This window comes from Amblyomma mixtum, chromosome 7, assembly GCF_055824585.1.
Source record: "Amblyomma mixtum isolate Tamu chromosome 7, ASM5582458v1, whole genome shotgun sequence".
Classification (NCBI taxonomy): Eukaryota; Metazoa; Arthropoda; class Arachnida; order Ixodida; family Ixodidae; genus Amblyomma; species Amblyomma mixtum.
Genome location: NC_143018.1, coordinates 49030949 through 49046823, shown reverse-complemented (window position 1 = coordinate 49046823; position 15875 = coordinate 49030949). Strand labels below are relative to the sequence as shown.

General features: G+C 43.6%; 1 protein-coding gene and 1 long non-coding RNA gene across 2 annotated transcripts in view; one reads left to right on the top strand and one right to left on the bottom strand.

Annotated features, from left to right (window-relative positions):
• LOC149336020 (uncharacterized) overlaps positions 1 to 249 on the bottom strand; it is a 31122-nt gene extending 30873 nt beyond the window's left edge. The window contains exon 1 of the mRNA XM_089554640.1: positions 30 to 249. Coding sequence (XP_089410766.1) covers positions 30 to 175 — 146 coding nt within the window. The 5' untranslated portion in view covers positions 176 to 249. The remainder of the gene's footprint in view (positions 1 to 29) is intronic.
• A 253-nt stretch (positions 250 to 502) lies between these two features.
• LOC149336019 (uncharacterized) lies at positions 503 to 15384 on the top strand. The gene is made up of 2 exons (XR_016284134.1): positions 503 to 698; positions 13010 to 15384. It is a non-coding gene; the product is annotated as an uncharacterized LOC149336019 (long non-coding RNA).
• Positions 15385 to 15875: the final 491 nt, after the last annotated feature.

Below are 15875 nucleotides of genomic sequence, written 5' to 3'. Positions count from 1 at the left end.
CCGCCGAACAGCCTTTGTATTTGACTCACTTTTGTCGCCGAACGAGGGCTATCCACTCCTGCCGCCGAGGTAGTTCGTAAGGTTTACTGGGAAAACTGTAGAACCTGGTCCCTGGTGAGTTCGTATAGGTGCTTGAGCAGCCCACAACGCAACAATTCACGTTTGACCTGGGCATATTTCTATTTCCGAGCACAATTCCCAAGCAATCAGAACTGACAACCGCGATGGTCACGCTACGAACCGCGCGATTCGTGCGGATCTCCTGCGATAAACGTGAGTTTTGCTGCTAGAGGCGCCCTTGTCAGCACTGGAATGCGCTAATTACAGCAGTCTGGACGTTGGGCATTAAAGAGTGTAGGGAGCGACATAATCAATTGACAGCTATCGTAAAAGCAGTTACAGCATGCTGGCAGCTGTAAGCAACGGTCACGGTAGCAGTTGCAGCTTTTTGCAAATTTACGCATGTAGCCAACGGTAGCCAGCATCGCGGCTAGCGCGGCTTTCCTCCATGTGAGATCAACATGTGTGATTTACCGGGCAGCTTGAACTGTTTGAACTGAGTTATAGCCCGCAGTAGCCGCATGCAGGAACTGCTTGGGCATTTCGTCAGTTCAGTGTCAAGTTGAATCTTCAAAGTACCGGCTCAGTATTGATGCTGAGAACTTCGGAGAGACGTACGTGAATATTTCGGAGGCACGGTGAGTGGTTCCTTGGAGCTGGTGCTGATACCGGATCCTGTGCGACGTTGATTGTCGGTACGCGCTGCGTGAAATACTTCGAACGTGGCACAAGCGTACGCGGCACAAGCACGGATAATGTTATCCGTTCTTGCGGCGTAGGGGAGGCTGCATCCATTGAAGTTGATGCGTCGTCATGTTTGGCGATCTGACGACTGTCCAATTTGGCAGCAGTGGTTTGTTTGCGGAAACGTTGTTGAGGACAAGAAGTGCGACTGCTAGGACCTGCTTTTATTCTGCACGGGATAGATATCAGTGGTGATAAACTGCTTAGAGTGTTGACGTCAGTCTATAGTTGGGCTAGTTGACACAAGAACGTGATGAAAAAAAATCGCTCTGTTTATCTCATCATATTTTGCTTAGAGTCCGCTTTTGGGTTCTTAGGCCACTTGCGAGCCTGGACGAAACTCAACTGACCAAACCCAATAAAAGTTTACTATTTTAATGCTTGTGCTAGGCGCATCATTTTCCAACTTGTACCACATTTCATCCCACCAAATGCAGTTCCATCGAATTTTAGAGCAGGATACACAAACAAGTAAAGGACATGCTACGGTAATGCGTGTTGCAGCTTGCGATATGATTTAGTGAAGCACCAGTTCATATATAGTGACTGAATTATCTGTGTTAGCTCAGATGCTTATAAATAGGCGGAAAAAGCATATGTAACTGACAGTTTGCAACACAACAGTTGCCTATAATCATAACTACGGACATAACACACAATATTGCGAATTTGAATAAATAAATCCACAAAAGTAAATATGCTGCAAATGACTCTGGTCTATTAATTCTTCAGCAGCGTAAAGAAGCTTTTCCTCATTGCATAGAAAAAGCCTTGTTTGGTAAACTCATCAGCTGTCTTGCGATGCAGTTATATTTAGAAGGAGCCTTTGCGGGGGCTCAGTGGTTATGGTGCTCGGCTGCTGACCCAAAAGACACAGGTTCAATCCTGGCCGCGGCAGTCACGTTTTGATGGCGGTGAAATTCTAGAGGCCCGTGTACTGTGGGATGTCAGGGCACAATAAAGAACCCCAGGTGGTCGAAATTATCCGGAGCCCTCCACGGCAGTATTCCTCATAGCCTGAGTCGCTTTGGAATGTGAAACCCCATAAAGCAAATCTGTCTAGGAGGTACAAGTCAGAAAAAAAAGAACTACTATATTGCTGAAAGGCACAATGTAAATGCTGCCTGCAATGCATGTCAGCTGAGGAGTAGTCATCGCTTTTAAAACTGTTGCTGTCTTTCTGTCAGCACCATTGTTTTCTCTTGTTTTCATGTTCATTTGTTTGTATGACTGGAGAGTGAAATTGCTAATACTCCATACATAATCTCTTCTAGTGCATGATGTTCTGGGAACGTTTGGGTAGTGCATAGGTATTCTCGGTATCTGATAAATGAAGAAACAAACAAATCTATTGCATCTGGTAGTGTTCCCAGACATAGAAGGGGAGAGGAGGTTGGAAATTGCGGTTGCTTAAAGGGGTACAGACACAAGATTTCAATGCAAGTGATATATTTTTCATGGGCATAAAGAGATGCCTTTCAGCAAGTTTCAATCGCAGACATTGAGTAAAATGTAATTTAATGTGATTTTTAATGTTACCTGAAAAGCTGCTCGGGATTTCCGCTTGCATCGAGCGATGTCAAGGTGCCCCTGCCCCAATTACTGTGACATCACCGGATCCAGTGATCGTTCATTGGAACAAGCAGTGCTAGCCAGCAATGCCGACATCATCAGGAATGCGGCATTCCAGGAGCACTTCAGTGCTGGTGCTGACCAAGGCCGACACTGCCCGTAGGCCTCTTTCAAGTCAAAAAGACAAAAACCCAGAAACTTTGTGTCTGTACCCCTTTAGAAATAGAGATTGCGTATTTGGGGCTATAATGCATTTGTTACCGTATTTCCTCATGCATTCGTCGATACATTGTGTAGCTTGATCCACTAACTTTGGCAACCAGAAAAGAAAAAAATGGCTGAGGCTTAACTTGGTTAAGCCTGGAGAATGCGAAGCATCATCGTGTCGCGTAATTTGGAGGCGCACAACCACAGCGACGGTGCGAGGTGGGCCCCCGTTTCTCCACTGTCGTGACGTCATCGTGTCACGTGGTGTGACGTCATGTATCACGTGATTTGGAGGCGCAAACCACAGCGACGGCGCGAGGTGGGCCCCCGTTTCTCTACTGTCGTGACGTAATCGTGTCACGTGGTGTGACGTCATGTATCACGTGATTTGGAGGCGCACAACCACAGCGACGGCGCGAGGTGGGCCCCCGTTTCTCCACTGTCGTGACGTCATCGTGTCACGTGGTGTGACGTCATGTATCACGTGATTTGGAGGCGCATAACCACGGTGAAGGGCTGAAGTGGTAGCTAAAGCAGTATGCTTCGCATAAAAAGAAAGTTGGAAGGATCAAGGAAAGCTCTGAGCTGCCAAGGTGCAGTTCAGGCAACCGGCACGGTACATCACATGATGGACGTACGGCGGCACTGTGAGAAGCTCATTGCCAGAAAGGTGCTCGCACTGCTTTTCCTTTGTATCAGTTTTTGGCTGCACCAAATTCGTGGGCTTTTGATCAATTTTTGATGCCTCTGTGCGTGAGATTATGATTTGCTTAAATGCAGGTGAGAATGGTCAGCCGTGTTTAGGAGGCATGACTCGCTGTAATGCTGAGTGACTGAGAGAAGTTTCGATTTTTTACAAGGATGCTTCGAAGATGCATGGTCAGCATTGTGTGGCTCAGTTCTTAACTTTGTAATAAGGGAGTAATTACTCATTGGCATCCACCCAAGCGCAGCCATACGGCTACAAAGGAAAGCTATACAGCTTTCTCAGAAACTTCGTAGTTAAAGAAAAATTCGTCCTGGTCCGGGGTTCGAACCTGGGACCACCGCTTCACCGGAGCAGTCGCTCTACCAACTGAGCTAACTGGGATGGCAAGCTTATGGTAGGGCGAGAGCGAATTGATCAATAACTCGAAGTGGAAACAGTGTTGGTCAAATGTTTAGGGGAATCCCCCAAGGTGGAGTAAATTTGTAATAAGGGAGTAATTACTCATTGGCATCCACCCAAGCGCAGCCCTACGGCTACGAAGGAAAGCTATACAGCTTTCTCAGAAACTTCGTAGTTAAAGAAAAATTCGTCCTGGTCCGGGGTTCGAACCTGGGACCACCGCTTCACCGGAGCAGTCGCTCTACCAACTGAGCTAACTGGGATGGCAAGCTTATGGTAGGGCGAGAGCGAATTGATCAATAACTCGAAGTGGAAACAGTGTTGGTCAAATGTTTAGGGGAATCCCCCAAGGTGGAGTAAATTTGTAATAAGGGAGTAATTACTCATTGGCATCCACCCAAGCGCAGCCCTACGGCTACGAAGGAAAGCTATACAGCTTTCTCAGAAACTTCGTAGTTAAAGAAAAATTCGTCCTGGTCCGGGGTTCGAACCTGGGACCACCGCTTCACCGGAGCACCGGAGTCAGTCGTGAGTAATTACTCCCTTATTACAAGTTTATTCCACCTTGGGGGATTCCCCTAAAACATTTGACCAGTTCTTAGCTTCGTACCATCCTTATCTGAGAGTACTTTACACGTCTTTTTTGAAGATGGCCAATGTGAGACCTTTCTCACTATAACAGTGGCCGCAACTGCTGCAGTTTTCGAAGGCTGAGGGGCAGCCAGAACCCAGGATTTTTTAGACTGTTCAAAATCTTGTGGTTGCACTCGAGATCAGAAGATCCAGGCTTAGGTTAAGCATCGGGCTGCATAATTAATACACCGTGGTGTTTCGGAGCAAGCAAGCACAGAAACGTGGTGCGCACTTGGTATTGCCATACTTCAGCTTGAGTCTCTTGTTGGAGTATGGTTCAATAAATTATCAAAAATGGCTGCAGAAGTCTCAAACTCGTGGACAAAATTGAATAATCTTCCATGTGGATGCATGCCACTGCTCATCAGCTTGGTTTATCCAGGAATGGGCCTTGAAGAACTAAAGGTGAGTAAACTCTCAAAAGGGCCGCATGAACTGTGCGGTAGAACTTGGCTGAATGCATGCAGCTCAGGGGACATGTTTGGAATGTACAGTCTTTGTCAAAAGTAACCAGGCTCCATGGTTTGCTTCTCATTCGTATAACAGAGCCCTCGCGGCTTCCCTAATAATCAAAAAGTTCTTTGAAGGTGAGAACAGGGGTTCTTCTTACAATACCAGAGATTTAGACCTTGAGGGCTGGCCTAATAGCTATAATTGACGACTGAGAAGGAAAACATGCAGCCTGGTTACTTTTGACAAAGACTGTACCTCACTCCACAATGATTCAGGTCATGCAGTTGGCCAACTCCCTAAGAACATTGCAGAGGTTGGTTTGGAACATCGAAAAAGGTGTTCCTGCAATATGTCAAGGTAGTTTCCCGGGTCCCTGATAGCAAACTGTGTTACTCCATTTTTTTTTTTTCAGACAAATACACTTTGGGTCCCAAATCATGTTTGACATATATTTTGTTATTTTTCAAGCTTTTGGCTATGTGCTGGGAAGTTTACACTATGGTAAAAATTATAAAATGTTTGAAGTGCAAGGAAAAATTATAACATTTGTCTCTCGAATACATGCTTATGTGTGTTACTTGCATTGTTATAACTGCTAATAAATTTAAAGAATGCTGCACCACCTGTCAAAGTGCATGTGAATCCGGTTCCTTTATTTTATTTTTTTTTACCACCACCGTATGTGCTCACACTGACTCCCACTCATTCGAGAGCTCCGTCAGAGGAGGGATGTGGTACAACTTTGATCGTACACTCTAGAAAGCAGCACAGGTTATAAAAGTGGCAGTGAAAGAGCTTTATAGAGCATGGCTGCCGCACATACATTTCCGCTGTCCAATATGTTGGACAAATTTTTCATTGCCCGGTCTCAGGAGGATACACGCTTTCTTACTAGCTCTCTTCATTGTCAGCCTGCACTCTGCTTTTCCATCAGTGCAGAATTGCATCTCAGCAGTGATTTCTGGGTTGACCTGCCTTGCCGTCTCTGTTTTTGCAGTTCTTCATTCACGTTTAGGTGGCATATGTGTGGCCGGTACTGAGGCTCATGAATTTGGCAGCAGATGTTACTCATGAAGGCACGTTCTTCTTTTAAAGTCCAAGGGATAAGCCTACTGACAGCTGCACTCATGCTAACTTGGATGTTTATGTGAGAACACTGGCAATGTGCAATGGCATATAAGCTGTACACTGCTCAGGTAGCTAAAAGTAACCTGCAGAATCTGTGTTCCCGGGTGGAACCTAAAGGGGCAGAAAATCTGTTTAATCAGGCCGTTAAAAATGGTTGTGACATTTTTAGCCTCATCTGGCCTCTTCTTCGATGTGACATGACCTCGGACACGCCAGAAAAAAATGAGATTTCGCACCACTGTTTTACACTAAAAAAAAAAATCAAATATCCAAGAATGCCACCATGTTAAAATCAGTGCTGTATGAACATACACATGGCTTTCCATTCCAGCTTACTCTTAGGAGAAAACGCAGTTGTAGATCTGCCGCAAGTCATTATGCTCCTAAAAGAGGGAAGTGTTATAAACTCTGATTTCTTGAAAAGTCTCGGTGCTTTACAGAACAGGCAGGTATTTCTGAACTTGTGTTTGGTGCAGGAAAGGACCATGCTGAAAAAAACCATATCTTAATGCATTAATGAAGAATGTAATCTCATGATCGAGCGTTCCCATAGCCCTCCACCTTGTCATGTGTTAGGGATGCCAGTTTGTGGTGTTATTGAATTGCACATCACCTTCCTTCTTTTCTTCTACAGGAAACAATGCCTGGTGAACTGCTGCTGTGGCAACGGGAGCTTTTAGTGGTTGCTGTGAGAGGGCCTTACTTTTTGCAAGTTATGTTCAGGAATGTAAACGCATTATAATGTGAATATTTTTTAGCATCTTGGTACTAGTGACAGGTTCTGTGGTTCTAAAGCAAGTCATGAGTATAATTTGACGGCACTATAATTCACAGGATAAAAAAGAAAGGAATGCACGAAGGTATCCTAAAGCAACACAGAGTGAAACTTCATCCAACTTATGCTTGTAGCGAAAATCGATTGCTTGCTTCTTTCTGTCAATTATGGACGTTTGTTTGCAGCAGTGGGCACATTTATTGCTGACAGAACTGGATTTAAAAGTGGAACTTCTTTTTCCCACAACTCCATCCAAACTCGTGACTGCTGAAAAAGACTTGAGTATCATTGTTTGGAAGTGAATGACAGAGTAGGATCTGTGCAAAAGAAGCTGCCTTGGAATCACAGCAGTTTTCTGATGAAACTGGCTGGTAGTGGCGATACTTGTCCAATTTTTTTTATATTTTCTAGCTTTTAAGAAGCTCTGTTTTCAGTTCCAGTTGTCTCATTGACGTTAGAATGTGGTGATCTATCAATAAAAGCCAACTTCAATTTTCCCTCAGCGTCTCTTTAGGCACCTAGTGTAATTTGAAAAGGTAATTTTCAGTTATGACTTTTTACGTGCACCTGTTGCCTGGAGCAATGGTAGTATCGGACATCGCTATTGGCATTATGAGGTGAAACGGTTTCCATGCCCATCGAGCGGATTAGCTTACTGCATGCTGCTTACAAGAGATTTACTAAGGTAATTGCTAATAGAAACATGTTTACACCATCATTCATGCTAAAAGAAAATGTGTGAAATAAAGCAAGTGGTAGTATGTATTAGTGTGCTGACTGTATTTTAATGAGGTGTTGTCACAAGTTAGAGCTGTCAGTTTTTAGACAAAAGAGGCTAATAGTTATAGGTGACTGGAAAAGGTTAAGTTAGTTTCAGCGTTTGTGCGCTGATATTTTCATGAGCAGATATATTTTTCTTGTAGAGTAATGTGGAGAAGTTGCAAATTTAGTCACATAGCTATCATTTTCTTCTACTTTCCACCTAAAAAACTATATCTGCTATTTTCACCAAAACGCCTGCTAAGTATACCCAGATGAAGACAAATTCTCTTATCAAAATGTTGGCTAACAGAATGATGCTTTCCTCCAACTCCGTGTCCATTTTGTTATGTGTTGTCTAGGATACCGCCTTCCTGTTTTCTCTTTACTTGAACTACATCGTACTCATACCTCATGCCTGACTGCAGCAGTGGCTTAGTGATTGGAGCATCCACCTCACATGCAGAAGGTGCGGGGTTCGATCCCCAGTGCCACCAGGTAAAATTGGTGATACGTTGGTGACAAGCTTTCCCCTGGTCTGGTGCTCAGCTTTTATAGGGCGAAAAGCTTGTGAAATGGATCTTTGACCCCACCTTGAGTATTCGGAAATTGTTCCATGGCACTCTTTTTTGCCAAAACTGCCCTTGCATCATAAAAATTTAATGTAGTCATACTCTAAATATCTGCTTGTGCTCTGTGCTGTACCTGCAACATAGCCATTCAACATGCTTTGTGACTTTTTTTTTTTTTTTACAGCGAGAGCTTTATAGGACTGGTTTAGCCATATAGCCGGGCATTTTACCATGGAAAATACACCATCAGCCTTAAAGGTACGCTGAAGAGAAATCTGAACTCGCACTTTTACCGCTGGAAATCGATCTACATGTTCCGAGCGTTCTTAGAAACTTCGAATTATTGCCCTGTGCGGCTGATTTCCCTAACTTAAATCGGATTAGCGTCGGGCTCCCGCCTTTTCTTCTTTAATTCCCCGCAAACGGTGGGAGGGGTCGACCAACCTTTCAACCAGTCCCGTGGCGGCTTGCCGCTCTGCCATCGGTGAAGTGATAGATAGTGATCGGCGAAAGCAATGAGTCCATGCGTATTTTTATTTCCGTGGGCCTAATTTGCAGCTATGTAGTCTTTGACGACACCTATTTATTCACGGAAACCTAAAAGAAACAAAATAAAAGCGAAAGCAAAGTCTCCACGCAACTGCCTGAAAGGCACTCAATGCGTTAGTCGACTCCTCCCTCCGTATGCGGAGAATTTAAAAAAAGGCGGGAGCCAGACGTTAATCCGATTTAATTAAGGAAATCGGCCACACAGGGCAATAAATCGGAAGTTTCTAAGAATGCTGGGAACGTGTAGATTGAGTTCCCGCAGCAAAAAGACGAGTTCAGATTTCTCTTCACTGCACCTTTTAGACGAATTGTATAGTGAATTAAATTAATTGCTACTTGACACAATTTAATTAAATCCTTTTCAATTGCCACCTACCACATGTGGCAAGTGGCTGCATTGGCAATTTAATTTAGGTTATTTTAATTTCAATTCAGTTCAGTTGTGTCCTGCCACGTTGGGCAGGGGGCAGTGTAGAGAGAGGGAATGCCCTCTCCACTTTTAGGAGAGAGGAAAGAAAGAGAGGGTGGGAGGCGATGGGTGGCTTAGTGGCTTGAGTGGTTAAGCCGATAGCGGAGGAATGTGCAACTAGGAGGTGGCTGCCATGGGAAGAATCCAGAGGGCGGCTAAAGTGTAAGGAGGAGGTATGACGAGGGTCAGAATGGAGGGCTGTATGGCTAAACCAAAGCTATAACAGCTTCTGCCGATTCGTGCCCTAAGCCAGTGAACCTAGCTGTAGAATTTTTACTTCTCACTTAATTGCAATGTTCATAGAAGTGTGATGTTGCAGTTAAGGTTTTCTTGAATATACGTGTGTGAGACATATGAAAGACAATGTTTAATTTGCTCTCAAGTACTCAATTTGTTTTACTTCTGAGCTGAACTTGAAAAGTCGTTGAGGGACCCATGCCTTCAGCATGAAACTACTATGAAGAAAAAGCATAGTATGCTTGTATATCATACATGTGGAGCAATCATTCACTGCATGCTAATAGGTGGTCTGTTTCATGGAGATTATCATTACCTCATTAGTTATAGGAAGTATTTCTGCTGACGTTTTGTGTCATATTTGCGCAGTTCTTGAGTAGCCTGTGAAATGTTGTGATGTAAAATGGTTTTTTTGTGCTTGTTGAGAGAAATTACTCATGCTCAAGGTATGAGCAGAGGTAGATTTGATATCACTTAGAAGCCTTTTTGCTTTTGTAATTGCCATGAGTGTTTCGAGGAATGCTGAAGGTATTGCTAGCATATCATTACATTATAATTGATAATTTTTCACTGTTACAATGCTATGCTAATTTATGTAGAGTAACATTGCTGCTGTGAAGGCTGTTTGTGATGAAAATAGTAGGTGCAACTCTTTGTGATAAAACTCATAATTTTATGTGTGGTATGATTGCAGTAACAAGTCTCAAAGTCAAAAGTGGAATCATATTGTCTTGGCAGTTACTGGTAATAATGCGTTTGTCTCTTGCTCCCCATTTTAGGATGCAGTTCTGAAGAACAGAGGAGACGATGAGGGGCAGCTCTCCTGAAGTCGTGCATTTTATCACTCCATTCAAATTTATGAAGTACTTTGTTTACTTCTGGACAATTAGTAGTTTCTTACAATGCCTCGGGATAAGCTCGAAAAGTGCCTGTCTGAAGAGAGTTGCCAGAATGCATGTACCGACCTGACGACCTTATAGAATCATTGTGTCAAGTGCTACTTACATTGACGTACTGCTCAAATGTTAGTGTGAATTTCGTGAAACAGCTGTGGTGAAAGTTTTTGCGGTGTACATACAAAGGCGCATAGGCCTAGGACAGGCATTGAAATGCTGAGCTTGAGGATAGTAACATAGGAATAGTGTAATAAATCAGTGAAAGTACATCTGATTTGATGTGCACACTACCATTTCTGAAAAAAGCTAAAATAGACCATTTCATGTCTGATAGTAACGATTGCTAAGAGATATTTTCATTTACAAATCACCTGAAGTTCTTGAGAAGCCTGATTTCCATCTGATTCTGTACCTGAGCATTGATGCGTTCGGCATAGGCTTTGCAGGCTGGCATGGGAGCTCACAATTGCTGCATGGAACACGGGCGAGTTTTTCGACCATCGCTTCAATACATTAGACCCTGAGCTGTGCCGTCCGTGGCTCGACGTTTCTGTTACAAAACAGTGCTGATTCTGAATTAGCATGTCCATCACAGCCTTACTTGTAACACATGGCTGCGAGGAGACAGTCGAACATGGACTTTGTGAATGCCCTTTCTTTAGAACCAAAAGACACGCTGTGCTGTGCTTTGGACTGCCTCGATTCTCACCCTCTGATGGAGGGTAAGATCCTCAGACTACAGCCATAGAAATAAATTGCTGCCATGGCCTTCAGAGCACTGTTTCACAACTTAAAGGTGCAATGAAAAGGAATCTGAACTCATCTTTCTGCCCCAAGAACTCAATCTACACGTTCCGAGCATTCTTAGGAACTTGACTTATTGCCCTGTGTGGCCGATTTTCGTAATTAAATCGGATTAATGTCTGGCTCCCGCCTTTTTTTTTATTGTTCCCGTACGGTGGGCGGAGTCGACCAACGCGTGGAGTGCCTTTCAGCCAGCTCCGTGGAGGCTTGCCGCTCTGCCATCGGCGGAGTAATACTTAGTAATCCGTAGTAGCAAATAGTCCGCGCGTATTTTTATTTTTGCGGCTATATTATCTGCGAATGAAACTATTTACTAACGGAAACCTAAAAACAAAATAAAGTGAAAGCAAAGCCTCCACAGAGCGGGGTGAAAGGCACTCCACGCGTTGGTCGACTCCACCCACCGTACGAGGGAGAATTCAAAAAATAAAGGCAGGAGCCGGACGTTAATCTGATTTAATTAGGGAAATCAGCCACACAGAGCAATAAGTCGAAGTTTCTAAGGATGCTCGGAACGTGTAGATCGAGTTCCCACGGCAAAAAGACGAGTTCAGATTCCGCTTCACTGCACTTTTAATTTAAAAAAAAAGATAGGAACCCTGAAACAAAAGGCGCCACTGGTATATGTTTGCGTTACCTATTTTTTGCTCAGATTTTATTCTGGCATTCCACATATCGCCACTGTGGAAATTATAGTGTGGGTATGCCGTATAAATTTTTAATTTCTGCTTTTTTTTAGTTTTGGTATTTGTGTTCTCTTGCTGCCTTTTTTGTATTTGTATTGTGATTTCATTGAGTGGTGCTTTTATAATGTGAAATTATTCCTGGTGTCCTTGATCTCTAGTCTTTCATGTGTCATCTGTGATTTTTTTTTTTTTCATTTCCAACATGTATAATTTTTTTGTTTTCAGTGTTCTGTTGACTTTGTTGTTCTAGTAGTTACCGTATTTGCACAAATTTCAAGTTTTTTTTTTTCTTCACTTCACCAGATTCAGAACGCACCTCGTGCCAAAATCAGAATCAGAGTGTGATTATTACATGATTTTGTTTTTTCTCGCTGCTGAAGGCAACTACAGCAGCCTTCACCACAAGAACCACGAGCTTGTAGGAGAAGCCAACTTTTCAACGATTTTGGGCGGGCTGCACCGAGTGCATGGGGAAATCAGAGGGTAGCTATGTATGTGGAAAGCAGGTAGCGCCGGCTGTTGACAATGAGACAGCACCGCAAGATTCGGGTGGACTAGAGAAAGGGAAAAAAGGCGAACAGGCATAGGACTAGGTAGCACAAAGCAGAGGTGGCACAGCTGTGACAAGACCACTGCTGCATGGGAGACTACGTGCTAATTTCTTTTTCTCTTCATTTTTGTCAGGTCTCAAACTCTGCCCTCGCGTTATATACATGCAAATATGGTATGTTTACTCTGTGTTTTAACTCATATCACAAGATGAGTACAAGGCAAACAAACTATAATCAGGTGCTTATAATACATTCGGCTTTCTTTGCCTTAGTTGGCTGTGTATTGCGAGAAATTCAAGTTTCGTGGAGGATTAGTGTTTCTTGGGAACTGAAATCAAAGCTTACAACTGTCAACACTGGGAAGGATGTTATATGCAGTTTGACTTGATCCTTCAATTGGACAGAGTTGTACCTGTGTTTTTCGTTAACTTACACTTGTCTTGGTTCCTTTACTGGGTTTACACAGAGTGCTAATTGGTCATTTTTTTGGCACGTGTAAAATATGATCTAAAGACTCTTATGGCAGAAGTTTCTGTAGGCCCTCTATGGTCCTTTAGTGAAGTTTATGGAATACTAGCAGTCTCCTTTTCATGAAGGGCTCCTGCATTTGATATGTGAGCGTAACTAAATTTAGCACAACTGGGTTAGTGTGCATAAAACGTTCAGCAAATCACGAAAAGGTGATGAGCTTCCTTGCAGACCTATAGAGCTGAGTTGGAAGTGTTATGTATAGCAATTATTGAAGCTGCTGCTGTGAGAAATGTTTTTAACTGCTTGAAAAATGTTTGTTTACTGCTTGCCTCCAGGTTTTTCAAGTGGTGAGTTGCAGTCCAACGCTGGAACACTGGAACGGACACCGTACAGCACCACAGTATCCTCTTTCTTCCTGGAATCCAGAGCCAATGGTTGCAGTGGGAGTGAGCAAGGGAGACCCACAAGACAGACAGAAGCTCCAGAGAGCAGTGCGGCTTGGAGTGAAAGATTGCAGTTTCGGTGCAACTTCTGCACATACTCTACAGGCACTTCTAGTCATCTGAGAACACATCTCAGAGTTCACACTGGTGAAAGGCCATACGAATGCAGCTTTTGCCCACGTAGGTTTAAATTGAAGCAACACGTGCAAAATCACGAGAGTGTTCATACCGGTGCTAAGCCATTTAAGTGCAATTTCTGCCTATATTCTACTCCCTACTCCCATAACTTGGCACGTCACGAGCGCACACACTTTAAATGAAGAAGTTGCCTGCAGCTGCTGTTGTGTGTGGCGCATTCATGTGCGGTAATCTTCTCATTCCAAAGAGGGCCTTATGCTGAACCTCAAGAATGCCATCAATACAAGGAAGCTCCACTGACCCAGGTGGCATGCCCTCATTTCTCCACAAGTTCACAATCGCTCACCGTCCAAACTTACTTTGTCCAACATACTTACATGAAGGGACCATATATGACTGCCAGTTCCTTCTTAAGCTTCATGGAAACCACAGAGTTTCTATACATCATTATTTGCTCAAGTGGTACCTGTTACACGTGTTTCTTTGATTCTTTCGAGTTGCGTAAATAAAGACCGTGCACTTATTAGAATCACCCAAAAAGCTCTACGTGACAGAGCAACACTCGCAGCCGTTATTAGCACACCCTTCGCAAAATTTTTTATCAAAAGGCCTTGATGCAAACATTTACGCTTGCATTGCCAAAGTTTCATATTATATCCCCGATTCATTGAAGTAGTGACTAATTAGAAAAGATATGAAATTATCTTGCTATGACGTGTTGCAGTGCCAGATGGCTTCTCTGTGCAAGTCCGAAAGCTGTTCTTTGGGTGAGTGTTCTGCTAGTGCGTATTGTATGCAGGCGGCTTTGAAGGTCTGCACATGATTCAGTTTTACAGAATTAATCCCGGAATGGCAAAGAATGCCATTCAGACTCTCAAATAGTTTCTTTCCAAATGCATCAGCCTCTTGAGCACGTTTCGAGGGTTGTGCACAGTGCTATGTTCAGTTTTTCTCAAGAGTGTAATGGAAGTGCATTCATTTGAAAAACCTTGCTGTAACGGCCACTATATAGCTTATGGTGACTTCCAAACGCAGAGTTGGAGAACTTCGGGAGCAACATTTTCTGCTCTTTTCGAAGCAACTGTATTCCAAACGCAGATCTGAGCCACGGATCGCGTCTTCCAATCGTAGACAAGGAGCGGTTGCTGAGCCAAGATCGCTCTGTCGATCAGTCGGTACTGCTCCGCCGAAATCGGCGGAGTCGACCGGAAGTTTGCGTGATGTTCTTTGTGAGCGGCGCCTTCCATTTCCGGCGGCTTGTCGCGTCCGCCGCGCCCGCTCTGCGCTCCGTAGCAGACGATCAGCATCTCCCGCCGAATAGTGAATTGCGCACTGCCGCTCGCTCTGCTTGACGACAGCGAGTCGGAGAGTAGTAGCGGTGCAGATTACTCTTCTGAAGATTCCAGCTCAGAAAGCAGATGATGCGCACGCGAAAAGCGTGGGCAAGCACAAGGAATGACGGGTACTTCCTCAAGCAGTTCGTGAGCGCCACCTACATGCTCTGGCTAGGTCAAGTGTACTCCAATTGCAATTTCAGGTCGCGCACTCTCCGTAGGATTCAGGAGCTCCGGACCTGCGATTGGAATTCATCATTACTGTTCGTCTATTGCACTGTTCTGTTCAGACAGTATTTTAGCTCTAGTCCTGTGCTGCATAGAACAAAAGCTCTCGATTTCATATGTCCCAAGTTGCCATGGCTATTGTGTGCTTTTACAGTACATAAAGAATGATAAGCATTACATAACAAAATCCAAAGCGAAGTTCTCAGTATTCTTTTTGCAGAGGACTTGGAAAGACACCTACCACAAGAACAACTATGGCCGGCAACATATGTTACCAGATACCTTTGTTGAATCATGTTGATGCATTTGTCAATTTTAGCATGACATTGTATCTGTATAGTTTATGCATTGTTTGTTCTGTTTTGTTGTACCTGAAAATGTATATGGTTTTCTGAGAAGTGTTCATTATACTGCCTAGTACCACTCATTTTATTTATAGAAATCCCCTATACTGGTATGTTTGCTTGATCTGTTATTTTGTTTAGTTATTGTCTGATGGTTGGTTAATACAAAGCAATGTGCAATATTATGCTAATCTTGTCTCATTAAATTTCTTATTTGCTTGAATAGTTTTTACTTCTGTGGCTCTGTATGTGACCCAAGATTCACATGATCCAGTGTCATTCTGTGTTTACAATTTGTATTTATGTCTTGAAGTACTCTTTTTGAGTGCCGTTCTAAGACGTTCCTTTACCTGCATGTCAAATGTGATCCGCAGTGAAATGCTTTGTCGGGCATAATGGCCTTCAGCTTTTACGCGACAGTGTACGCAGCTTGTTCAGGCGAAAAGCCATCACCGCCGTAGTTGTAGCTGTTGTCACCGCGTGTTGGAAAAAATCATATCATGCGAACCAACCGTTTGCGGCAGAATGTTCGGATGGTGTCATTTGATTCATTGTTTCGTGCAGCATAAACCAACTAGTTAATTTATAGCCTAGCTTGCTGGAGGAATTGGAATGTAGTGCCTATAGTGGAGGGGCAGGAATTCAAACAGACCCGCCTAGGAGGGGGGGGGGGTCCACCGAGATATGTAAGACAGCTACTGCATCATTTCCTTT